At 41.1% G+C, this 26277-nt stretch overlaps 1 protein-coding gene across 1 annotated transcript in view; it reads left to right on the forward strand.

Annotated features, from left to right (window-relative positions):
• The window catches only part of LOC149460558 (periodic tryptophan protein 1 homolog), a 91250-nt gene that overhangs the window by 21771 nt on the left and 43202 nt on the right, over positions 1-26277 (forward strand). The window contains exons 5-8 of the mRNA XM_089679469.1: positions 1585-1681; positions 2845-2955; positions 20151-20281; positions 24442-24515. Of these exons, the coding sequence (XP_089535595.1) occupies positions 1585-1681; positions 2845-2955; positions 20151-20281; positions 24442-24515 (413 nt within the window). The remainder of the gene's footprint in view (positions 1-1584; positions 1682-2844; positions 2956-20150; positions 20282-24441; positions 24516-26277) is intronic.

Consider the following 26277-nt stretch of genomic DNA (forward strand, 5'->3'; position numbering starts at 1 on the left):
ACAAGGGGGCACTCTTTACGTCTGAAGGAAAAGAGATTTAATCTCCAAATAGAGAAAGGTTTCTTCACAGTAAGAGCTGTGAAAATGTGGAATAGACTCCCTCAAGAGTTGGTTTTGACCAACTCAGTAGATTGCTTTAAAAAAGGCCTGGATTCTTTCCTTGATACACAGAATATAACTGGGTACTAATATTTATAGGTACAGTTGATCCAGTGAATGTCTGATTGCCTCTTGGGGGATCAGGCAGGATTTTTTTCCTCTGCGGCTGCAAATTGGATTGTGCTTTGCTGTTTTTTTTTTTTTTTTTGCCTTCCTCTGGATCAACTGTGGGTATAGGATTATAACTTTTTTCTTTTTATGGTTGAACTAGATGGACGTTATTAGTACAGTGACAGTGTATATTTTAAGCACTGATCACTGTATTCGTGTCACTGATTCCCAGAAAGTGTCAGATTGTCTGCCGCAATATCGCAGTCCTGCTATAAGTCACTGATCGCCACCATTACTAGTTTAAAAAAATAAATAAAAATTCCAGTATCTCTCCCATAGTTTATAGACACTATAACTTTTGTGCAAACCAATCAGTATACGCTTATTGGGATTTTATTTACCAAAAATAAGTGGCAGAATACATATTGGCCTAAATGTATAAAGAAATTTGATTTTTACTGGATGTGTTTTATAGCAAAAAGTAAAAAATAGTTTTTTGGGGGGGGTTTTTTCCCAAATTGTTAGGCTTTTTTTTTTCTATAGCGCAAAAAATAAAAAACCCAGTGGTGATCAAATACCACTAAAAGAAAGCTCTATTTGTGGGGGAAAAAAATACATAAATTTAATTTATGGTACAGTATTGCATGACCGCACATTAGTCAGTTGAAGTAAAGCAGTGCCATATAGCAAAAAAATGGCCTGGTCAGGAAGGGGGCTAAAGTGATTAAACTCAAAAGGTAAGATTTTTTTTAAAAAGGCATGCTGTGTGTATAGGAAAATATACCAAGCATTTAGTGGAAGTACACTTTCAGGTGTATGTAAACCCTACAATGAACGGTTTGCTCACTTTTGGTCTGTTATATGTGATTGAAAGCATTTTGTTACCTGTTATATAAGTGCAAAAATACCTGTAGCTCCTGCCAGAAATCTGAGCATGTAAATTCCTGTACATTCTGCAGCACTATATTAAGCTTTATCAGCCCTGGCCAGTTATCAGCTTGACTACAGGACACCTCCCCCTAAGTAATAGAGATAAAAGGAGGGGATGTTTGTATTCCTAGGGTGATAAAACTGTTTTTTCATAGATACAGTACAGTGAATGACCATTGTCACCCTAGACCAAACAGAAAACAAATGCAGCCACCCTATTTAACAACTGGTAGGCTGCAATATATTACATTTTTAATCAAAGGTTTAAGTATACTTTAATGAGAGATTTCAGTTTTGCTTGTTAAACCTAAATCTTTCCTTTCCTTATGTGTAAAGTGTGTTGTTTTTTTATCATTTCCTTTTTTTATACCGGAATGCTTATGTAATGCTGTGATTTGTAAGCATTACAATTCTCGTTAACAGTTGCTTCTCATTATTTGGTAGGAGCAATATGAAACAGAAGATTTCACTGTTAAAACCACTGACAACCTTGTGGTCTGTGGTCGGGCAGAAAAAGACCACTGTAGTCTCGAAATCCATGGTAAGTACACTTCACTGACTGTCAAAACTACATTGGTTGCTGAAAATGCATCTTCTTATGGACAGTCACATAATTTGCAGGATGCCAAAATCACTGTCTTGCAGGCAGTGATGACAATGATAAAATATTTGTTAGGGAAAAAAAATACATGCGTACTTTGTTTTTATCCTGTAAGTACAGACAAATACCAGTTGATCCTGCCAGATATCCTGTATGCTCCTAATGTCTGCAGCCTTCTGGTACACATGACAGGTCCCAGAAGGCTGAGGGACAGTTCACAAAGCTGGCTTCCTTTAGTAAACATGCCGTTGCGAAGACCAGCGAAGAACTTGCCTGGGTGAGGACAGCGCTGGATCCCTGAACAGGTAAGTGTCCTTTTATTAAAAGTCAGCAGCTACAGTAGTTGTAGCTGCTGACTTAAAAATGTTTTGGAAGGGACTGAAGATTCTCTTTAAGCCCTGGTTCACATTGATGCTGTGTGGGATTCACACTGATTCCTGTTCGTTTCCCACGCCACATCATGCGAACCGCTGCGGGTGTCAATGTTAACGACACTCCAAAAATGGTTCTCAAAACACAGTGTAATTGGCTGAATCGCATGTGTGTGAATCCGATTCCAGTGCAGCAAAAAAAGGTGCTTGCATCTTTTTCATGCGGGTGTGGTTAGATTTGAGCCATGCAAAATAAATGGGCTCAAATCGCACTGCAAATAATCGCATGTGATTTGAACGGGAATGCAGTGCGATTCCGGTCTGAATCACATGAAGTTCCCCAAACGGCATCAGTGTGAATCGGGACCTAACTTCCTTTTGAATGTTGTAGTGTCAAGCGGGTGCACTGAATACAGTTTTTTTTCTATGTGCCCTTTCGGTGGCTGGCATGGATCACATTCAGAAAAATACCTGTCACTGCTTATAATATAAATGAGCCCAAGTCCCGATAGGCAGGCTAACGGCCAACTAAAGCTCACACAGCATTCTGACAATGCGGCTGCTAATTGCAAAGCTTAGCACGGTCAGCCTGAAACAGGAAGTGCTGTTATTGGCAGGATCTTTTGGTAAGAATCTTTTCACACAACCAGGGCCCAACTGTCCATTTCTTGCAAAAATATGTGAAGTCACTGTTTTTTACTTTTTGAGTTTTTTTGTTTTATTTTTCCCCAGTGTATAACCATGAAGAGGACTCTTTTTATGTTCACCATGACATTCTGCTACCGGCTTACCCTCTGTGCACTGAGTGGCTGAACTTTGACCCAAGCCCTGAAGAATCTACAGGTAACTTAAAAATTAAAGGATGCTATGAAGGTGGTGTGCTATTCTGTATGCTTCACAAGGGGACCTTAAGTATATGTAAACCCTGACAATGATGTTTCTTATTTAATCCTTTTTGAACTGTTAAATATACAATTTATAAGGGTTTTGTTATACCTTTTCGAAAAGTGCAAAAAAAAAAACCTGTTGATCTTGTCAGAAAAGAAATCTTGTCAGTTGATAATTTTCTCTGTTAGCTGCCTGTGCTACACTCTTATCAGTCAGCATTTTCCCCGACTGTCTCCGTGTATTACAGAACAAGTCCACTGTTTGTTATTGGAAAGAGGACAGAGTTCTCAATTCCTGTCCAAAGATGACTACATTGCTCCTCCTTAGCTATAATGGGGTGAGTGAGTGTGGTCACCTTTAGGACAAAGTGTGTTAATGGCAGAAACGCCAAGTGAAAATAAAGAAGCATATGACAACTGAACGGGCCTACAAACCTCTTACCTTTCCAGAGTCTGTGGTGGCCTTATACAGAATGAAACCCAAACATTTAAACACCACCAATTAGACTACAACAGACATAAATATATATCTATTGATAAACCATCAAAATAATGTCTTGTCTCAAATGCCATTACCTCATCCTAATATCATTTATTGTGCAAAACATTGCGTAGAAACACCATGGTAAACAAAACCAATTAAAATCCAATGCACCAAGAAAGCTCTCCCGGTACAAAAAAAAAAAAATCCAAAAGGTTATAAATAAACCTATGGAAAATGGCAAACTAGCAGCAATGTTAGACATAATAGGCATCATGTTGCCAATCAGTGTAAACATACTGCACATGTCTCATAAATAACATATTCTAGAATCATATAACAAGTATTCTATAACAGTAATAATAAAATCAAGAAAAATACTTGTATAGCCATAATAGAGCAAATCACTTGTCATTGGATTGCAAATACAGGTGTCCAGCTTGATATATATTTTGTGGGTCTTTATATTCTTGTATACTATAAGCTCTCCAAAAAAGAAAAAAAAAAGGCACTGCGGTGTGCTCCTCCTGAATAAGAAATAGACAACTGTGTAAATCAAGGTGGTATGGCGGGTCCCCAGTGCTAAGTCGCTGAATGCCACCATCGAGGAAAACTCTTCACATATATGTCATTTGATCATAAGATCATGTCGTCATCCAAACAGTAACTTAGACAGACATATATATCATTGTATATAGCACATTTGATAGAAATTTCCATATCCATTCTGTGTACATGCTCACATAGAATCATTTGAGGTCCCCATCGAATCATGCAGCTGTGGTCCAGACAACTGTCATATGCATTAGGAACACGGAGGCATCCACCTTATGACATCCCACCAATAAGCGTGGGGTGGTTATAGTCATACAAACCAACCCAGTCCTGTGAGCCACTAATAGCAACTCCTTTAAGCTGGCCCCCTTTGGAGGCCACAACTTCTTTTGGTAAACAAACCAGAGTAATCCAATATTTTTATTTATTTTTATTACTGGTACTTATATAACGCCATCAATTTTACGCAGCTTTTTACATATATATATATATATATATATATATATATATATATATATATATATATATATATATATATATATATATATTGTACATTCACATCAGTCCCTAACCCTCAAGGGGTGTACAATCTAAGGTCCCTAACTTACATTCATACATACATACAAATACTAGGGCCAATTTAGACAGGATCCAATTAACCTAAAAGTGTGTATGTGTATGTATGTGTGTGTATATATATGTGTGTGTGTGTGTGTGTGTGTGTGTGTGTGTGTGTGTGTATATATATGTGTGTGTATACACATATCTATATGTAAAAGTTTTTTATACAGTGCAGTAATGCAAAATACTCTTACCTATTATCGAACTACTGTATGTCCCCTGTTCTAACACAGAGGTTATATAATTAGAAAAAATAATACATAGACATTATATATAAATAAAATGTGTGTGTTTTAGCTATTTGATCAGGGTTTAAACATTTGGGCTTTTACTACTGTCTATTAAGGAAATTCACCCCTCTATTCATACTGGTGAACATTATCAATTAGAAAGAAAGTGAAGTGAGAATTAACTTTTTGTAGAAATGTCCCAAGGACAAGCGACTAGGGGAAATCTCCCAATGGGGACGTTGTTCTGGGAACAACTGTCCTCACTTTGGGTGACTTCCCCTTTTATTTTCGTTCCTCTGGGACAGAAAGTTAATGGAAATTTCCCCAGTTGTACACAGAAAGCAAACAATTGAACAGGGGTTTTAACCCTTCACTACTCCACCAAAAGCTAAAAAAATTTAGTCTATACATATACTTTGTTAGAGTGCTGAAAATTTAGAGAGTCAATTTCTACTTCTGTACTCTCTTTGTAAAAGTTACTTAGGGCACCAGTTTTCAAATGTTATTTTTTTCTATAGTAGCATAATTAAATTATAGTAAATTATAGTACAAAAATTAAAATTCAGATGGATTTCGTATAAAGTAAAAATAAAATATTGTTTATAAAAAATGATTTTGGAGTGCAAAATCTGCTAAAGGGGTTAAACTTCTGAGCACATCTGACACCTGCATCCCCCTTCCTCTTGCTCTGGTCGGCTCGTTGCCGCTGTTCTACAGTATACATATATCACAGTTAGACTTTAAAGAGACCATGTAGGTTTTACTTACATTGACGGAAAACATGTAATCTAAGTCGCCCCCCCCCCCCCTTTTTTTTTCTATACTTTAATAATGATGTTTTTACACTGTTGCTAGCAGTCAGCAAACATTTTAATACTCTGCAGTGCTTATTGGACTTGTTAACTGCTTGGTGGCAGGATAATAAGCCCCTGCAGGAGAAAGGTAATGGATAGAGTCAGGGCTTGTTATTTGCTGTAAAAGTTTATTTTCCCCTCCCAGCTGCCATGATTACGTTAAATTACAGTTGGCCCAATCTCAGTGTCGGCTGATCTGGGGTTTATTTTATTGATCCAGACTCACAATACAGTTATAATGTCCTTAGGACTGGCTCACTTGGGGTTATCATGCTGCTACTTTATAACTCCATCGCATAATAGCAACCGTGGTAGGTGTTTATCTAACATTTAATGAAAATCTCACAGACCTAGCGTGTCCATATTACTGTAGCAAAACAGAGGATCATGGGAGTCTGTGGCATAGGGGAGTGACATCATTTATGGGTCTACTTTAAAAGAAACCTTTGTGGACTGACGTAGGAGAATTGAACTGAACAAGTAAGAAATGGATAGGAGGAGTAAAGAAAAGATTTATAGATATAAACAGGAATTGACAGAGTTGGACAGAACTATATGGACTGGGGAAAAGTGGTTGGTGGGAAGGAACTCTGGGGGGGGGGGGGGGGGGATGCAGGGGAATGGTTTGTATTTCGTATTTGATAACTATGAATGAATGTTGTTTTAAGCATTGGAAAAAAAAATTAAAAAAGATGTAATAAAAAAAAAAAACGAAAGAAACCTTTGCTAACCCTGTTTGTTCAGGGTTATTGGCTGAGGATGTTCTGAAGTCTACATGACCGCTAACAAGCCACATTTCTAGTGATCAACAATGATAGCTCTAAAATTTCTTTTAGCTTAGGTTTAAAAAGATTTCATTTGTATCTGTAGTAAGTGCAAATAGTTCTTAGACTGTATACCTTTATCCTATAGTATACAGATTACACTTTTTTCATTTGGATTTGCACTGTACCAAAAAAGAAATATATTATATGGATATGCTACTAATAACCTTCACAACTGTGTATACAGAGCCACCAATAGCAGGGTATAGGCAGCACTCCCACCCTGGGCCTAGACCCTGTTAGACCAGCCTAGCCCTGCAGGGACTTCCTGTGAGCAATGCTCTGTCAGGCTACATGGTGCCCCATTAGGTAGATTGTATGAGCCCCTGTGATTACTAATGGTGGCTCCTGTGCTTAATACTTGCTTGATGCAGAATGCGATTCCTGACAGCACGAATTTCTGCTGGCTTACTTATTGGTGAAGCACTCTGCCATGACAACTCCTCCAGTAGAGGGGGCTCTGGTAGGCAGTATGAGGCCCCATAATTTCTAATGTTGGTCCTGTGTGTACTTAAATGGACTTGCAAAAGCTGAGGTGTGTAATTTTGTGACTATGCTGTCCAGCCTATTGTACAAACATCCTTTGGGAATAGAATGAGGCACGAAAGTAACCATTGGTGAATTTTTAGTCTTAGAATTACTGGATATGAAATGAGATGTGTGCTGAAAAAAATTGCTTCCCTTGATTTTGTGACGGACGTGGGTGTCCGACCATCGCTGTCTTCACTAGCTTGTGAAAAAAGACTGGTCAATCTTACCCCGCCTTTCACTTACAGAACAATGGCACTCTCAACCCTACACTGCACACAGATTTTCCAGCTTGTGGAACCACAATCTAGGTGTTCAGCAGACTAAGAGCGATTGTTACTGGGTTTAGTTAGCTAAGCAATTACCGCTTTAAGCTATCACCACCAACTTTTACCGAAGAGTCGGAAACTTCCACAAGGTTAGCAGTTAGTTATGAAAAATAGACATCTGTACACACATTATCACCACAGACAGGTATATTCAGAGGATTATATTGTAGTAGAACTCTTCAAGAGACAGGCATTCTTCTAGTTTGCATTAGGGCATTAAAGGCCCAACGGAAATAAAGCCCATCATGGTGGGGCCGCATTTATGCATACTCTTCGTGCCAAGGGGTTGAAGCAAGATAAAACAGACACTTGTCTTCCTTTTTAAATCTTTTTTTTCTCCCCTTAATGAATAAACTACAGGTGCCTTTTAAGTAAACTGGATGTCTGTTGCAGTCTATTATAGCGGTGTCATCAGCAAGATTTGTTCATAAGCAGGCAGGTATGATAGATGACGGGAGCACCAGTTTGCGGTTCTCACAAAGAGCTCTTGTGTCATAGAAATTGCTCTGTGGGATTAATGAATGCTTTTTATTTGTATTAAAGAAATACTCTAGAAATGGATATGAGGAAGCTGACTCTTGTCTGAATATGAGAGAATTTTGTTGCGTATAAAAGTATGATCAGATTTTTTTCCTCAGCTCAAGTGTTCGATTCAAAATTTGCAAAGAGGTGCACTGCTGAGCCACACTGTTCCTTGTACAAAGGAAAGTGTTGTTTTTGGATTCGACCCCTTCAGCCTAACTATATATTGTTGGTGACCATAGCATCTGTCATGATACCAGAAATAGTTAAAAATTTTAATAATTAAAAGGTGCTTGGCTTTCTGTAGCTACTGCACTGCAGTGCTGAACTGGTTAATAGCTATATCTGCAAGAGGAGGGAGCTGTTAAGGAAGAGCTCAATAGACTGAGTCAGGCAGCACTGCACTGTGGGAACTGTAGTCCAGAGGAGGCCGACTCTACTGTAATCAAGAGCTTTTGAACTGCATTTCCCAGAAGGAGATTGAAGAATAAAGGCAGTCTGAGCAGGATCCGCACTGCTGAGTCTAGATGTGCCAACAGCCAGAGTCACCTGGGTGCAGAGCAGAGAGTAGAATATGTGTTGGGTGTGACAGTATGGTGAGTTGCTGCCATGGGGATTTACTATATGCTACTAGAGAGTGAGAGACTGAGCCCTTTAGCAAACCATCTAATAATCTTAATGCTGCCTGCAGGCCTCACTAGGACTATACAGGTAGGCCCCTACGCTAGCCGGCTGTAGAGATAGGACTGACGTTTGTCCCTTTAAAAGCTGCTACACAGAGATATTAACCTATTGCTTATGCTAAGAGGTACCTCTCAGAGGACATTGCACCATATCCTAGCCATTCTCCTAAAGTGTGCAAAATGAACCAACTAAACCCCAAATTATGCAATTCTAGCATATACAATAATGTGCATAACCCCTGGTCACCAAGAAGTCCCCCCGGTTAAATAGTAAATATCTCAGTGTCCGATCAAATGGAAAGTCCTCAATCAGTACCCCCACATGACTTCTTAATTCTCCAAGACTTGTATATTCTCAATTGATAAATCTTGAAAATGGTGACCTCTTCTTCCTCTTTAATTCTCAAGAAACATATATAAACCGCACATAGTGCATTATCTTTGCCACACAGTAAAAATAAACTACAAACCACTCACATTAAAGTGCTCATAACCAACAAAAACTCCACCAAGTGTTTAATATACGTCTTGTGTCTGTAATTCCTACACTTACCCTCTAGATGTAGATTGCTCGTCCAAACATAAATTCCCAAGACTTGAATGCTTCCTCCAAAATTCTTCCTCATGGACAATCATTTCCTCCAAGAGATTGAATTACATATTATGTAATGTTATAAATAACTTCAAAACGTGCCACACAGTGCTCCCTTGTTACTAGACCACTGACCACAAATCTCGTGAATCATGGATACTCCACCACCATACAGTCCATGCACCTTACCCAACTGCACGGGGAACAGGCTGTAAACAATTGGGGTCCTCTTCAACTAATGTCACTCTGATCTTTCCCGTCACAATATATAAATCAAAGAGAACAGGCAGCCATCGTGTAAAATATTAAGGTATTAAGAATTTATTAAATGAAAAAGCGCTTACAATTGTATGTACATCAGCATTGGTACAAATTCAAAGGACCGGACCTCTTCCAAAATGGCCACCGCACAACGTCTGGCTTTGCGTCTGACGTCACTTACTGCCACGTTTCGTCATTACGACTTAGTCAAAAGCTGCTCTGTGTTCTATTTCCTGCCCGCACATCCTCTGAAACTGCACGGACTGTAGTGTGGACGGGTAATTGAACACAGAGCAGCCGACAGCTCTGATGCATCTGACTGAGCATGTGAGTGCTCCCTTCCTTCCTTCCTTACACCTTTCCCTCCCTTCCTTCCACCCTTCCTTCCACCGCTCCCTCCCTTCTTTCCACCGCTCCCTCCCTTCCTTCCACCGCTCCCTCCCTTCCTTCCACCCCACCCTCCCTTCTGCTGTAAAGGTACATTCTGTCTGTTTGTAACAAGACTATTCTGGCCCTGGATTACTGAATCTGTCTCCAGAGGTGCTGCAAAGCCTAAATTGGTTGATGACTCACAATTTGGCCAGTGGTGTGGAAGTTAACCACCGATGCCAGCCTTTCAGGTTGGGGGGCCGTTCTGAAGGAGGCCAGAGTTCAAGGAACATGGCTTCCACGGGAAAGGGTTCTTCCCATCAGTGTCCTGGAAGTTTGAGCAGTGAAGCTGGCTCTGAAGTATTGGACATCTAGGCTTCATGGTTGGCCTGTAAGGATTCAGTCCAACAATGCCACAGCAGTGGCATACATCAACCACCAGGGCAGTACCAGGAGTTGAGGAGCTCAGAAGGAGGTGAACTACATTCTGACCTGGGCAGAGTGATTGTCAGCAGTGTTCATTCCAGGTGTGGAAATTTGGCAGCCGGATTAGCTCAGCTGCCGACAGTTGAATCCAGGGAATGGGCTTTGCATCACAATGTTTTCAAGGATATCTGCCAGCGATGGGGTTTCCCGGATGTAGATCTGTTGGCACCGAGGTTCAACAACAAGGCCGATCTTTTTGTGTCCAGAGTAAGGGACCCTCACGTGGCAGGGATAGATGCCTTAGTGATTCCTTGAAAGCGGTTTTCACCGATTTTCCTCAGATCCAGCTGCTGCAGCGTCTCTTACGCAGGATTCAGGAGGAGTCTATTCCGGTGATATTGATTGCTCCGGCATGGTCCAGGAGGGCCTGGTACGTAGACAGTAGTGAAGATGGCAGTGGACGGGCCGTGATCCCTGCCGTATTGGCCTGACCTGTTGTATCAAGGTCCAATATTGCACCCAGCTTTACAGTCACTAAATTTGACGGCATGGCTATTGAAACACAGATCCTGAAGGATAGGGGAGTGTTGGATTCTGTCATCCCCATCATGTTGGGTGCTAGTAAGGTCATTTTCTAGGAACATTTATTACAGAACCTGGAAGACTTGCATTTCCTGGTGTGAGGTTCACAAATGGCGCCCATGAAAGTATGCGATTGGTAGAATTCTGTTGTTTCTTCAAGCAGGGTTGCAGAAGAAATTAGCTGTTGGTACTAATAAGGGGCAGGTTTCAGTATTAACTATCTTTTTCCAGAGGCCCATTGCATCTCACTCTTTGGTCTGCACTTTTTTACAAGAAGTGATGCTACACCTGTCAGGCTGCCTTTTGTGTCCTTGGGACCTGAACTTGGTTTTGGAGGTTTTGCAAACACCACCATTCTAACCAAATAGAGAGATTCCACTACTCCTATTGACTCTGGTTTTGTTTCTAGTGGCAATCACTTCTGCAAGAAGGTTGTCGGAGCTTGCAGCTCTATCTTTCCGAGAACCATTTCTGGATTTGCATCTTAGTCAGGACGTAGTTCTGCCTTCTTTCTCTCCTAGGCCTCAGTCAACAAGAGAAAGACCTCTGCATAGTTTGGATGTGGTACAAGCCGTAAGGATCTTCTTGAAGATGACAGCATGGGTCAGGAGGTCAGATGCTCTGTGCTGCCAGAGGGGCCTAGAAAGGGGCAGGCAGCATCCAAGGCGACTATTTCACATTGGATCTACCTGTTGATCATTCAAGTCTATGGTTTGAAAGGTAAGGTACCACCCTTTCGGGTAAAGGCACACTCTACCAGGAGTGTGGGGGCATCTTGAGCAATCGTTATCAGGCGTCAGTGGCTCAGGTTTGCAAGGCCGCTACATGGTCTTCGGTTCACACATTCACAGGGTTCTTCCAGGTGGATGTCAGAGCCACAGAGGATTCTGCTTTTGGCTTCAGTGTTTTACAGATGGCTGAGTAGGTTTTGAGGGATTATTGACGGTGGCTATCATAGTGTCGCCCTCCCCTCAAATTTTTTATTGCTTTGGAACATCCCACATATTCATGAATAGCTTGCTCTGTGTCCTGTGATGTACGATAAAGAAAACTGGATTTTTTTCTACATACTTACCTGTAAAATTAATTTCTTGGAGTACATCACGGGACACAGAGGTCCTGCCCCTTTATGGAATTTCATTGCTTGCTACGAAAACTGAAGTACTTCCTGTGGAGGAGGGGTTGTATAGGGGAGGTAATTCACCTATAGGTGGCCTATAACCCATGTAGTCATGAATAGCCTGCTCTGTGTGCCGTCATGTAGTCCAAGAAATTGATTTTACAGTTAAGTATGTGGAAAAAATCCAGTTATTAGAAATGCTGAGGTTTCATCAAACTCTTGTATGTGTTTTGTTCAATTTATATATAAAGCTGCTGCATGGAGTTTGCATGTTCTCTCTATGTCCTCATGGGTTTCTTTCGAGTACTCTTGTTTCTTCCCCATTTTCAAAGACATTCTGGTAGGTTAATTAGCTCTTTTCTACATTAGTCGTACAAATTTGCTATGCACACGTATTATTGCATTCTGCAATACCAATCCTAAACTGAGCAATTTGGGAGGATTGAGGAAAATCATTTTGACGTACCTCGTAAAAATATTATAAAAGAAAATTCTATGAAAAGCCTCTGAAGTTTATCATACATGGTGTTTAAAGAACTGACCGATACAATAACTGAGAGTCGGATTACAACTAAACAGATTTTGGGTCCTTTCACATGGGTGTTCCTTATGTTCCTTTTCATGTGAAAAACTGACACCCATGTATTTCTGTGGACTAGAGGATGTAAATGAATGATCATCTGTTTACTTCCATTAATGTCTGCATCCGTTAACATTGGGTTTTTAGAACGGAAGAAACCCCTATTTTTCTTCCATACAAAGAAACAAACCAGACAAAAAACCGGATCAAACACAGATATAAACAGAGATGAAAACAGAAGGTAAAAAGTGAAGCCTTGATCCATTTAGCTCCGATTTTGAAAGGAAAAAAACTAACTGAACTGATGAAAAACATGAAACGCCCATGTGATAGGACCCTTTGTGTAAAGTGATTCTGCTTACCAGTTATAAAAATATGTGCATATAAAAAAGCTGCAAGCAAAAATTGTACAAGTCACCCAAAAACAAATTGGATTTGGTTTTAATCAGATTACCTATGCTTGTCTTCTGATTTTAGAGTAATAATTTGGGATAAGTGAAGTTGTATATGTGCAACATAAGCCCATGATTCCCAGTCTATTCGGTATATTTACAGTTTGACTAGTACAACGTACACTATATTGCCAAAAGTCCGTAGGGTTCACTATTGAGTTGGTCCACTATTAATAATTTGAATTCAGGTACTTGCACTTCTTGAATAAAAGAATTAATAAAAAAAAAAAAATTATATATATATATATATATATATACAGTCATGGCCGAAATTGTTGGCACCCTTGATATTTCTCCAGGAAATCATGTATTTCTCACGAAACGTATTGCATTAACACATGTTTTGCTATACACATGTTTATTCCCTTTGTGTGTATTGGGACAAAACAAAAAAAGGGAGGAAAGAAAGCAAATTCGACATAATGTCACACAAACCTCCAAAAATGGGCTGGACAAAAGTATTGGCACCCTTTCACAACTGCGGATAAATAAGAATGTTACAAGCATGTGATGCTCCTGTAAACTCACCTGGGGCAAGTAACAGGTGTGGGCAATATAGAAATCACACCTGAAAGCAGATAAAAAGGAGAGACGTTCACTTAACCTTTGCATTGTGTGTCTGTCTGTGCCACACTAAGCATGGACAACAGAAAGAGGAGACGAGAACTGTCTGAGGACCTGAGAACCAAAATTGTGGCAAAATATCAACAATCTCAAGGTTACAAGTCCATCTCCAGAGAACTAGATTTGCCTTTGTCCACAGTGCGCAACATTATCAAGAAGTTTGCAACCCATGGCACTGTAGCTAATCTCCCTGGTCGTGGACGGATGAGGAAAATTGATGAAAGATTGCAACGCAGAATAGTCCGGATGGTGGATAAGCAGCCCCAAACATGTTCCAAAGACATTCAAGCTGTCCTGCAGGCTCAGGGAGCATCAGTGTCAGCGCGAACTATCCGTCGACATTTAAATGAAATGAAACGCTATGGCAGGAGACCCAGGAGGACCCCACTGCTGACACAGAGACATAAAAAAGCAAGACTACAGTTTGCCAAAATGTACTTGAGTAAGCCAAAAGCCTTCTGGGAAAACGTCTTGTGGACAGATGAGACCAAGATAGAGCTTTTCGGTAAAGCACATCATTCTACTGTTTACCGAAAACGGAATGAGGCCTACAAAGAACAAAACACAGTACCTACGGTAAAATATGGTGGAGGTTCAATGATGTTTTGGGGTTGTTTTGCTGCCTCTGGCACTGGGTGCCTTGACTGTGTGCAAGGCATCATGAAATCTGAGGATTACCAAAGGATTTTGGGTCGCACTGTAGGGCCCAGTGTCAGAAAGCTGGGTTTGCGTCCAAGATCCTGGGTCTTCCAGCAGGACAATGACCCCAAACATACGTCAAAAAGCACTCAGAAATGGATGGCAAAGAAGCGCTGGAGAGTTCTGAAGTGGCCAGCAATGAGCCCAGATCTAAATCCCATTGAACACCTGTGGAGAGATCTTAAAATTGCTGTTGGGAAAAGGTGTCCTTCCAATAAGAGAGACCTGGAGCTGTTTGCAAAGGAAGAGTGGTCCAAAATTCCGGGTGAGAGGTGTCAGAAGCTTATTGATGGTTATAGGAAGCGACTGATTTCAGTTATGTTTTCCAAAGGGTGTGCAACCAAATATTAAGTTAAGGGTGCCAATACTTTTGTCCAGCCCATTTTTGGGGTTTTGTGTGACATTATGTCATATTTGCTTTTCTGCCTCTGTTTTATATTTGTTCCAATACATACAAAGGGAATAAACATGTGTATAGCAAAACATGTGTTAATGCAATACCTTTTTTGTGTGAAATACTTGATTTTCAGGAAAAATATCAAGGGTGCCAACAATTTCGGCCATGACTGTATATATATATACACAGTCAGGTCCATAAATATTGGGATATCGACACAATTCTAACATTTTTGGCTCTATACACCACCACAATGGATTTGAAATGAAACAAACAAGATGTGCTTTAACTGCAGACTGTCAGCTTAAATTTGAGAGTATTTACATCCAAATCAGGTGAACGGTGTAGGAATTACAACATATGTGCCTCCCACTTGTTAAGGGACCAAAAGTAATGGGACAATTGGCTTCTCAGCTGTTCCATGGCCAGGTGTGTGTTATTCCCTCATTATCTCAATTACAATGAGCAGATAAAAGGTCCAGAGTTCATTTCAAGTGTGCTATTTGCATTTGGAATCTGTTGCTGTCAACTCTCAAGATGAGATCCAAAGAGCTGTCACTATCAGTGAAGCAAGCCATCATTAGGTTGAAAAAACCCATCAGAGAGATGGCAAAAACATTAGGCGTGGCCAAAATAACTGTTTGGAACATTCTTAAAAAGAAGGAACGCATCAGTGAGCTCAGCAACACCAAGACCATGGAAAACAACTGTGGTGGATGACCAAAGAATTCTTTCCCTGGTGAAGAAAACACCCTTCACAACAGTTGGCCAGATCAAGAACACTCTCCAGGAGGTAGGTGTATGTGTGTCAAAGTCAACAATCAAGAGCAGACTTCACCAGAGTGAATATAGAGGGAGATGTAAACCATTGGTGAGCCTCAAAAACAGGAAGGCCAGATTAGAGTTTGCCAAACAACATTTAAAAAAGCCTTCACAGTTCTGGAACAACATCCTATGGACAGATGAGACCAAGATCAACTTGTACCAGAGTGATGGGAAGAGAAGAGTATGGAGAAGGAAAGGAACTGCTCATGATCCTAAGCATACCACCTCATCAGTGAAGCATGGTGGTGGTAGTGTCATGACGTGGGCATGTATGGCTGCCAATGGAACTGGTTCTCTTGTATTTATTGATGATGTGACTGCTGACAAAAGCAGCAGGAAGAATTCTGAAGTGTTTCGGGCAATATTATCTGCTCATATTCAGCCAAATGCTTCAGAACTCATTGGATGCCGCTTCGCAGTGCAGATGGACAAAGACCCAAAGCATACTGCAGAAGCAACCAATGAGTTTTTTAAGGGAAATTAGAGGAATGTTATGGCCAAGTCAATCACCTGACCTGAATCCGATTGAGCATGCATTTCACTTGCTGAAGACAAAACTGAAGGGAAAATGCCCCAAGGACAAGCAGGAACTGAAGACAGTTGCAGTAGAGGCCTGGCAGAGCATCACCAGGGATGAAACCCAGCTTCTGGTGATGTCTATGCGTTCCAGACTTCAGGCCGTAATTGACTGCAAAGGATTTGCAACCAAGTAATAAAAAGTGAAAGTTTGATTTATGATTATTATTCTGTCCCATTACTTTTGGTCCCTTAACAAGTGGGAGGCACATATGCAAACTGTTGTAATTCCTACACCGTTCACCTGATTTGGATGTAAATACCCTCAAATTAAAGCTGACAGTCTGCAGTTAAAGCACATCTTGTTAGTTTCATTTCAAATCCATTGTGGTGGTGTATAGAGCCAAAAGTGTTTGTGTCGATGTCCCAATATTTATGAACCTGACTGTGTGTGTGTGTGTGTATATTATACACCCTGTTCTAAATTATGCAAATGGTATTTTTCTCATTTACCTAAATGATGTAAATAATAGTCAGCATTATTCTCATGTTATCAACTATTAAGAGTACAATTCAAATTGTATTGAACAAACCTCCTAATGATAACAGGATTTTTGTTAAACATAACAAACGTACAATGCACTGTTCCAAATTATTATGCACAGTAAGTTTCAAAACACTTTATAGGTTGTAAAGAACTGAAAATTGTCATTTGTTGTGTTTGCAGCATATTTACTGAAATCAAAAGCTATTTCAATCAAACTTTTAACAACGTTTTAACTTTTTAAACATTTTAACAGATCATGTAACATAGGACCCCTTATTTGATAGCAGCTTCACAAGTCTTGCATCCATTGAACTTGTGAGTTTTTGGACAGTTTCTGCTTGAATTTGTTTGCAAGATGTCAGAATAGCCTCCCAGAGCTGCTGTTTGGATGTAAACTGCCTCCCACCCTCATAGATCTTTTGCTTGAGGATGCTCCAAAGGGTCTCAATAGGATTGAGGTCAGGGGAGGATGGAGGCCACACCATGACTTTCTCTCCTTTTATCCCCATAGCAGCCATTGATGCAGAGGTATTCTTTGCAGCATGAGATGGTGCATTGTCATGCATGAAGATGATTTTATTATGGAAAGCATAGTTCTTCCTTCTGTACCAGGGAAGAAAGTGGTCAGTCATAAACTCCACATACTTTGCAGAGGTCATCTTTACACCTTCGGGGACCCTAAAGGGGCCGACCAGCTCTGTTCCCATGATTCCAGCCCAAAACATGACTCCACCACCGCCTTGCTGACGTTGCAGCCTTGTTGGAACAGGGTGGCCGTCCACCAGCCATCCACTACTCCATCCATCTGGACCATCCAGGTTTGCACGGCACTCATCAGTGAACAGGACTGTTTGAAAATTAGTCTTCATGTATTTTTTTGCCCAATGCAGCCGTTTCTGCTTGTGAGCATTGGTTAGTGGTGGCCGAATAGAAGGTTTATGCACAGTTGCAAGACTCTGGAGGACTCTACACTTTGATGTCCGTGGGACTCCAGAGGCACCAGCAGCTTCAAATATCTGTTTGCTGCTATGTAATGGTATTTTAGCAGGTGCTCTCTTGATCCGATGCATGGATCTGGCAGAAATCTTCCTCAATGTGCCTTTATCTGCACAAATCTGTCTGTGCTCTGAATCAGCCACAAATCTCTTAATAGTGCGATGATCACGCTTAAGTTTTAATGAAATATCTAATGTTTTCATACCTCGTCCAAGGCATTGAAGTATTTCACTCTTTTCGGCAGCAGAGAGATCCTTTTTCTTCCCCATATTGCTTGAAAATGGTGCTCTGCTTAATAATGTGGAACACCCTCCTTTAGTAGTTTTTCCTTAAATTGGGCTCACCTGCCAATCTAATTATCACAGGTGTCCGAGATTATTTTCAGTGATCAAAAGAGCCCTGAGACACAATGCCATCCATGAGTTACACTGAATAACAAAATATTTCATCTTTGTGACACTTAAATAGAATTTGTATATATGTGTGTGTGTGTATATATATATGTGTGTGTGTGTGTGTGTGTGTGTCCATATATATATATATATATATATGTATGTATTGGTCGGCCTGCCTTTACACGCACATGAACTTTAATGGCATCCCAGTCTTAGTCCGTAGGGTTCAGTACTGAGTTGACCCACCCTTTGCAGCTATAACAGCTTCAACTCCTCTGGGAAGGCTGTCCACAAGGTTTAGGAGTGTGTCTATGGGAATGTTTGACCATTCTTCCAGAAGCACATTTGTGAGGTCAGACACTGATGTCGGACGAATAGGCCTGGCTCACAGTCTCCACTCTAATTCATCCCAAAGGTGTTCTATTGGGTTGAGGTCAGGACTCTGTGCAGGCCAGTCAAGTTCTTCCACCCCAAACTCGCTCTTCCATGTCTTTGTGGACCTTACTTTGTGCACTGGTGCGCAGTCATGTTGGAACAGGAAGGGGTCATCCCCAAACTGTTCCCACAAAGTTTGGAGCATGAAATTGGCCAAAATGTCTTGGTATGCTGACGCCTTAAGAGTTCCCATCACTGGAACTAAAGGGCCAAGCCCAACCCCTGAAAAAACAACAAACCCCACACCATAATCCCCCTCCACCAAACATTACACTCGGCACAATGCAGTCAATCGAGTAAGGTTCTCCTGGCAACCGCCAAATCCAGACACATACATCGGATTGCGAGACAGAGAAGCATGATTTGTCACTCCAGAGAACACATCTCCACTACTCTAGAGTCCAGTGGCGGCGTGCTTTACACTACTGCATTGGGTTGCAGCTTGACCATGGAAACCCATTCCATGAACCTTTCTATGCACTGTTGTGCTAATCTGAAGGCCACACAAAGTTTGGAGGTCTTTAGCTATTGACTCTGCAGACAGTTGGCGACGTCTGCGCACTGTGCGCTTTAGCTTGTTGCCCCTGCTCTGTCTTTTTACATGAGTTGCTGTTGTTCCCAGTTGCTGTCACTTTGTTATAACACCGCTAACAGTTGACCATGCAATATTTAGTAGCAAGGAAATTTCACGTATTGACTTATTGCACAGCTGGCAACCTATCACGGTACCACGCTTGAATTCACTGAGCTCTTGAGAGCGAGCCATTCTTTAAAAGATGATTGTAAAAGCAGTCTACATGCCTAGGTTCTTGATTTTTTACAAAGGAAAGCAGGGGGCGTACCGGCCTTATGCATTATCTAAGGTGATAGCTTTATTGATCCAAAACAAAATATACCCACAAACATTGTAGAAACAAAAGCGTGTCAAATACAATGTGACCAGTACACAGGGTCAGCTCCCAGATTCATGAGGACCCTCTTAAAGCTAACGTATTTCGAGGAGTGGTCTCCTCTTTCTCTGAGCCCTTTGTTTTTGCAATTGGTTCCTCCGGGTTTCCCCCAACCCTTAGAGGGCAGCAAGGCCAGTGCTGATATTTGAAACACGGATGTGTCACAGTTGCATCTTTGTACATCACTCGAGTGCAGGGGACTGATATATATTTCTGCTTGATTTTTTGCACCTGTGGCCATGGAGGTGATTGGAACACCTGAATCCAATGATTTGGAGGGGCGTCCCAATTCTCTTTTAGGTATTTGTGCCTACGATCTTGCTCTTTATATGTTGAGTACCTAGGTATTCCCAAAATCCAGTTGTTGGAAGCTGTGGTCTATGTTGGCACAATACAAGGACCATCTCATGTCTTCTGTTGGCTAACAAATGTGATTCTCATTTACACTATGCAATAGGAAGAAGGAAATCAAGTTTCAACGACAGAAGCTGTGCTCAGTATTTGCATAATACAGTACATGAGCTTTGGGCATACTCAGACACAGGTGAGTAGGCACTTGGAGAGCCTACTCTATCGACCTGGGGAGTACTTGTATGGCAAAATGAGTCTAAAGGTTCACTTTAACATGGTTCTTCTTTAAATTCTCGTCAGTTTAGGAACAGTACAGCTTTGTTCTGTGTAGATGACAGTTCTCTCCCAACACAGTTCCACTTAAAACCTCCTCATTATTTGTGTTCTGCTGACTTGAATTTTACCAGGAAACTACGTTGCCGTCGGTAACATGACCCCTGTCATTGACGTGTGGGACCTCGATCTGGTTGACTGCTTGGAGCCTGTGTTCTCCCTGGGAAGCAAACAAATTAAAAAGAAGAAAAAGAAAGGGAAGAAGGTAATATTCTAAGAATAGGTTTTTTTTTTTTCCAGATATAACCCATCGTGGGCCAGTTACATCCTGCGGTTAATGGAAGGGGATTGCCATATCACCAATAAATGCCAATGTGGTTACTGTAGTTGATGAGAAACAGATTGGAGGAAAGTGTCAGGCCGTGCAGCAGCGGTTGGTTATTTATACATTGCTGAATTTACTGGGAGGGGGGGATTATAAGACCATCAATTGCTACACAGGGAAATGATCTTTAGTGAGCAACCTGGGCTCATCAGAAATTCTGACATTTGGGGGATTTTATTTTGTTCTGACCTACAAGAATATACTTTTATTTCTTTTTAATATATTGTCTTTGTTTCAGATTCTAATGGGGACTTGTATAATAAAGCAGAGAGCAATGTGCAAATTGTTGTAAGCCACAAGTGTTTTCGTATTCTGACTGCTCTAAAGTGATGAAAGTTGAACTTTGGCCATTGGCTTCTACAGTTTGCACATCCTCATACCTCTTGCATTGCTATATTGAGGGCCAGTACCTGACAATTCTTTTTCTTGCTTAGGACAGAGAACGTGGGAAATTATTAGATCCTTTGTCAGGATTGTATTGAAGTCCCCATTGGGTACATTTAAATCCAAACTAAACTTTCAGTATAGATCAGCTAAATACATTGCAGGCTTCACAAAACAAAAGGTGTGCAAAATCTTACAGTATGTTTTTTCTTTTAAAAGCAGTAGGGATATTCTTTTTTGATCGACGAGTACCGATTCTTTGCGGTGCGATTTGCATCCATACAAAATGTTTGGATGTAGAAGTTGCACCAGAAAGAATAGCATGTGATTCCTGTCCAAATCGCATGCGGTTTTCCCACTGCTCCTGTGTGAACCCAGGCTTGTATTAGCCTGAGTTCACACAGGAGCGGTGCAGGGAGATTTCCTGCGGCAAAGAGTGGGAGAAAAGAACGTGTGGGGATGTATATCTTGGTGGCAGATGGAGGCAGACACTCTGGATTCTAAGCTGTAGGAGAGGAGAGGAAGCCGTGGGTAATTAAAACCCATGTAGCTGTACTGTCATCCCTACAAGGAGAGTAGAGAAAGCTGCTTCACAGGTCTGGGGATTTGAAATCCCCATGCAGGGATGACTAGACAGCTTCTGATTGGTCAGCACCGTCCATGTGATGGTGCTGACCAATCAAAAGCCCTATAGTCTGAACCGTCGTCCCTGCAAGGAGAGGAGAGAAAGCTGCAGGAATTTCTTTCCTCTCCTACAGCTGAAAATCCAGAGCATCAGCCTTCTTGGTGTTCATCCCCACTCGCCCACTCTCTGCTCAGCATTTGATCAGTGCAGGGAGGATTCCCACAACGCTTCTGTGTGAACTCAGGCTATGACAAACCTAAGTTCACACAGGAGAAGTAGGGAAACTGCATGTGATATGGACAGGAATCTCATTCCTGTTCAAATCGCATTCTATTCTCTGTGGTTCAATTTGCATTTTGTATTGACACAAATCACACCGCAAAGTATCTGCTTTCAGTATCAGGAGCATTTTCATGAGTACTCATGAAAAGTATGAAAATACTCGGTATCGGCACTGTTGCATCCCTGAAAAGCAGCCACAGCCTGAATTGAAAAGCCTGTCCCCTGCCAGCATGCTGTAGAAAAAAATCTTTGTTTTCTGTGTGGAAGTAGAGGTCTCTCTGTAGAAGCCTGACACACCCCATGCTGTGTCAAAGCCAGGGCTCTCCAATCCACAGGGAGAATGCGCTTTGCTGATTACAATGTTATATCTTTGGCTTGAGGGGGAAGGGGGTGTTCTAGGCATTGGCAGAGACCACTGTCTCCACACAAAGAGCAAGGATCCTTCCTTGCAGCATGCTGGCAGGGGACTGGCTTTCCTATTCAGGCTGCTGCTACTTTCTAAAGAGAACCTACTTACTTTGGATACTTTTTATGCACCTAAAATGTATTTAGCTGGTTTAAAAGTTTTTATGTCTGTGCTCCCTCTACAGTAAATACCTGACAGGTCTAACCCTTCCCTGTTCTATTAACCACTTGCCCTCCTGAGGATTTACCCCCCTTCCTGACCAGGCCTCTTTTTGCTACTCGGCGCTGCACTGATTCAACTGATAATTGTGTGGTCATGCAATGCTGCACCCAAACAAAATTTACGTCCTTTTTTTCACACAAATAGAGCTTTCTTTCGGTGGTATTTGATCACCTGTGCGCTTTTTATTTTTCACGCTATGAACAAAAAAATACAAAAAGTTTGAAGAAAAACAATATTTTTTACTTTCAGCTATAAAAAATATATAGTAAACTCAAAGTTAGTTATAAATTTAGGCCAAAATGTATTCTGCTACATGTTTTTGGTAAAAAAAAAATCCCAATAAGTGTATATTGATTGCTTTGTGTGAAAGTTCTAGCGTCTACAAACTATGGTATAGATACTGCAATTTATGCCATTTTTTTGCTATACAGCGCTGCGCTAGTTTAACGGACAATTGCACGGTCATGCAATATGATACATAAATGAAATTTACATCCTTTTTTTCCCACAAATTGAGCTTTCTTTCGGTGGTATTTGATTGCCTGTGCGGTTTTTATATTTTGCGCTATAAAAAAAAAAGGCTGACAATTTTGAGAAAAAAAAACAATATTTTGGACATTTGCTGTAAAACATGTCCAGTAAAAAAAATGTAAAAATCAAATTTAGTCATAAATTTCTGCAAAAATGTATTCTGTGACATGTCTTTGCTTAAAAAAAATCCCAATACGTGTAAATTAATTGGTTTTCGTAAAAGTTATAGCGTCTACAAATGGCGGGAAAGATACTGAGATTTTTTTTTTTATTATAATAATAATGGGGACAATCAGCGACTTATGGCAGTGATCATCGATTTATGACAGTGATCAGCGACTTATGGTGGGACTGCGGCGGACATTTTGACACTGGGGGGGGAACTGACTTGGGGTCACTGACATCCCCAGTGACACCAATACAGTGATCAGTGCAAAAAAAAAAAAAAACACTGACACTGTACTAATGGCACTGGGGATTAAGGGGTTAACTTTTATTAGGTAATGAAAGGGTTAACTGTGTGAGGGGGAGTGTTTTACTAGTGGGTAGAGGTGTGTACTTCACAGGAACACGCTGATCCCAAGAGATAAAGTCTTCTCTCAGGTTCAGTGTGCTCTGAACTGACAGATAGTAGAGCTGCAATGTAAACACTGCAGCCATGCTATCTGTCAGTGATTACTTGTAATCGCCGGCACCCGGCGGAAATCACCCGCCGGGAACTGGTGATAGACACCCGCTACCACGATCGGCAGGACGGGTAGGGTGGGCACTCGCCTCGCGCGTGCCCCCTACCTGTTTTGCACAGCGGCGTTAAAAGACGGTGCTGTGCGTACAGGTGCCGCCCTGCCACAGTAAAAACTCTGCGTCGGGTCGGCAAGCGGTTAGAAATTAAACATAGAATGTATGATATGATTACAGATTATTATCTGTATGTACTTTATTTAGATTAAATAGTTCATGTCCATTATACATGACTAGGTCTATAAGAAGGGGGGAATAAGATTCACCTAACAAGGGCTATAGATATGTATACATTTATTATCATATTGTGCGATATATTTAGGATATAGAGGTTTCTAGTTTTTTTTTTTAAATGTTTACATGTCTTTTTTCAGTCTTCGACTATCATTAATGTAATAAATTATAGACATTTGTATGGCGCTTATCACTGTGTTAGTGACAACTCTTTATTTGAAACTAAAGTGTTTATTATTAAGTTTTGTTTTTTTGGTAAGGCACAAATTGGGCTTGTCATGACAGAATATGTTCTAGACCAGGGGCGGACTGACCATTTGGAAACTCGGGCACTGCCCGAGGGCCCAGGGTCAGTAGGGGGCCCCATGAGATGCCCCTGGTACCTTTTTCATAGGCTTTTTTGAGTTTGGCCAAGGACACAGGGGCCCCATGATCCCCTATTGCCCAGGGGCCCCATGAGTTGTCAGTCCGCCCCTGTTCTAGACACTAAGACCAAACTTCAAATGTTCAACATCTCCACATGGATGCTTGTAGTTAGTTCTGAGACAACTGTTCTTAATCCTTTTGCTTGAAGAGTAAGAAGACTTGAAGAGTAAGAAGTGTTTGTGTTCACAGGGAGCCTCATCAGAGGGAACACAGGAAGGTCATTCAGGCGCAGTTCTAGATCTCTCATGGAACAGGCAAATCAGGTAAATTGCTGCTGAGTGTGTTACATCTCTATTGGTCTTTTTTTTTTTTATTAATGTACTTCACTATTGCAGGCAAACTGATGGCTATATGTACCAGCATGTCTCGACTCCTAATCAGCAGCAACTAGCAGAATGGAATAGGCTGTGTGATTTATGATCAGCTGCCAACTGTAATGGGCCCTGAAATGTTTAATATTTAGACTGTGACACATGCCTCTATATGAAACCTGTGGTTTTGTTCATACGTATTGCTTGGGTTGTATCCTAGAATAAGAGGAAAAAGGGGAAATGCGCAAACGAAAGTTTAATTTACGCTTAGTCCCTTCCCTCTGTATCCAAAAGCACCCATGCAAGGGCATTCTGCATTCTTTGGTCTGTTAGGGGAAGAAGAGAATAAAGGGTGTTATGCATGTTAGAAGGGTGCTAAACTCCTCTTACTTCATCATTTGTTTCCACCTTCCAGTTTGTTATGCTGTGCCTATGTATCCAGCTAATGTATAGGGAGGTTATGGTATTTGTTTATCCAGTAACCACCACTTCAGACAATTCATGTTCTCCCAGAGCACATGGAGATCCTTTAATCATTGGGGTACCCGAGGGCTCTGGATCTTCTATTGCTTGCCCTTTCACATGAGCTCACCCCTTTAGAGACACATGGTCTGGTTTAAGCAGTATTCTCCAGCATTCCTCCCACAAATTCACTACAGGCTTTACAACGAGTCCCACAGCAGCCCATGCTGACACAACCCGTTACCAGGAGATGTTCCCAGTAGGGGTTAGGAGACAGAAGCCTTTTCATTGCTTTACTTTATCACTCAGTGAATTCAATATTTACATGCGTCAGTCAACATGGTCCCAGGTGATTGCACAGTCATTAGTTGTATAAATGAGGAGTGATATGAGATGAGAGCTGAGTATCTTCAGGGGACCGCCAGAGGCCTACATCCAATAACTAAAGGATGTAAATACTCCCATATTTCTGCACCTCTCCTTGCTTGCTTGCCCACACCAAGGAGAGCTCCAGTATATGGGTCCTCAAAGAGAAAAAATCTTTCCTACCTTGGTACTTACACTGCTTCTCACTGCCCCACTATTTGTACACTGCTATCTACCCAAGATGCTCCACAATGGCAGGGGCAGGGCTGACATTTATTCAAAGTGACCCTTCTAATCATGGCTGTTTTACATTTAGTGATGTACCGAAAAAATTCTGGTGCCAAAACCGATACCAAAAATTCAGAATGCACGTGGCCGAAACCTGAAACTGAAATGTCTGTTTATGGGGTGGGTGTGCAAGGAGGGGGTAGGAGAGGAGCAGTGTATACACTCAGGCTCCCTCACTGGCTGCTTCTATATGTCACTGCTGTTTTTTAAATGTAATTACCGGCTTTTTTTTTTTTTTTCCTTCACTATAGCTCCAAGAAGGAGCTGTCATTCTCCCTGCCACTAAAAGAAAACAAAAAGGCAGGATCACTGGGTAATGTCACTGGGTAAGAATGACAGCTCCTTCGCAGAACTATAGTGAAGGGGAAAAAAAGCCAGTAATTAGAGTTAAAAACTGGCATTGTTTACCGGCTTTTTTTTTCCTTTACTATAGCTCCGAGAAGGAAAAGGAAATAAAGGGGTGGGGTCACCAGCGACATTATGCGGTGACCCCACCCCTTTATAACAAAATTGGTGCTGCGCTCCCACACTTGTACTTGTATAAATAATTAAATCAAAATGAGGTTTCAATTACATCCCTAGTGATTCCTCCTGTGTA

This window comes from Staurois parvus, unplaced genomic scaffold, assembly GCF_062004578.1.
Source record: "Staurois parvus isolate SC_StPar_1 unplaced genomic scaffold, SC_StPar_1.0 ptg000225l, whole genome shotgun sequence".
Classification (NCBI taxonomy): domain Eukaryota; kingdom Metazoa; phylum Chordata; class Amphibia; order Anura; family Ranidae; genus Staurois; species Staurois parvus.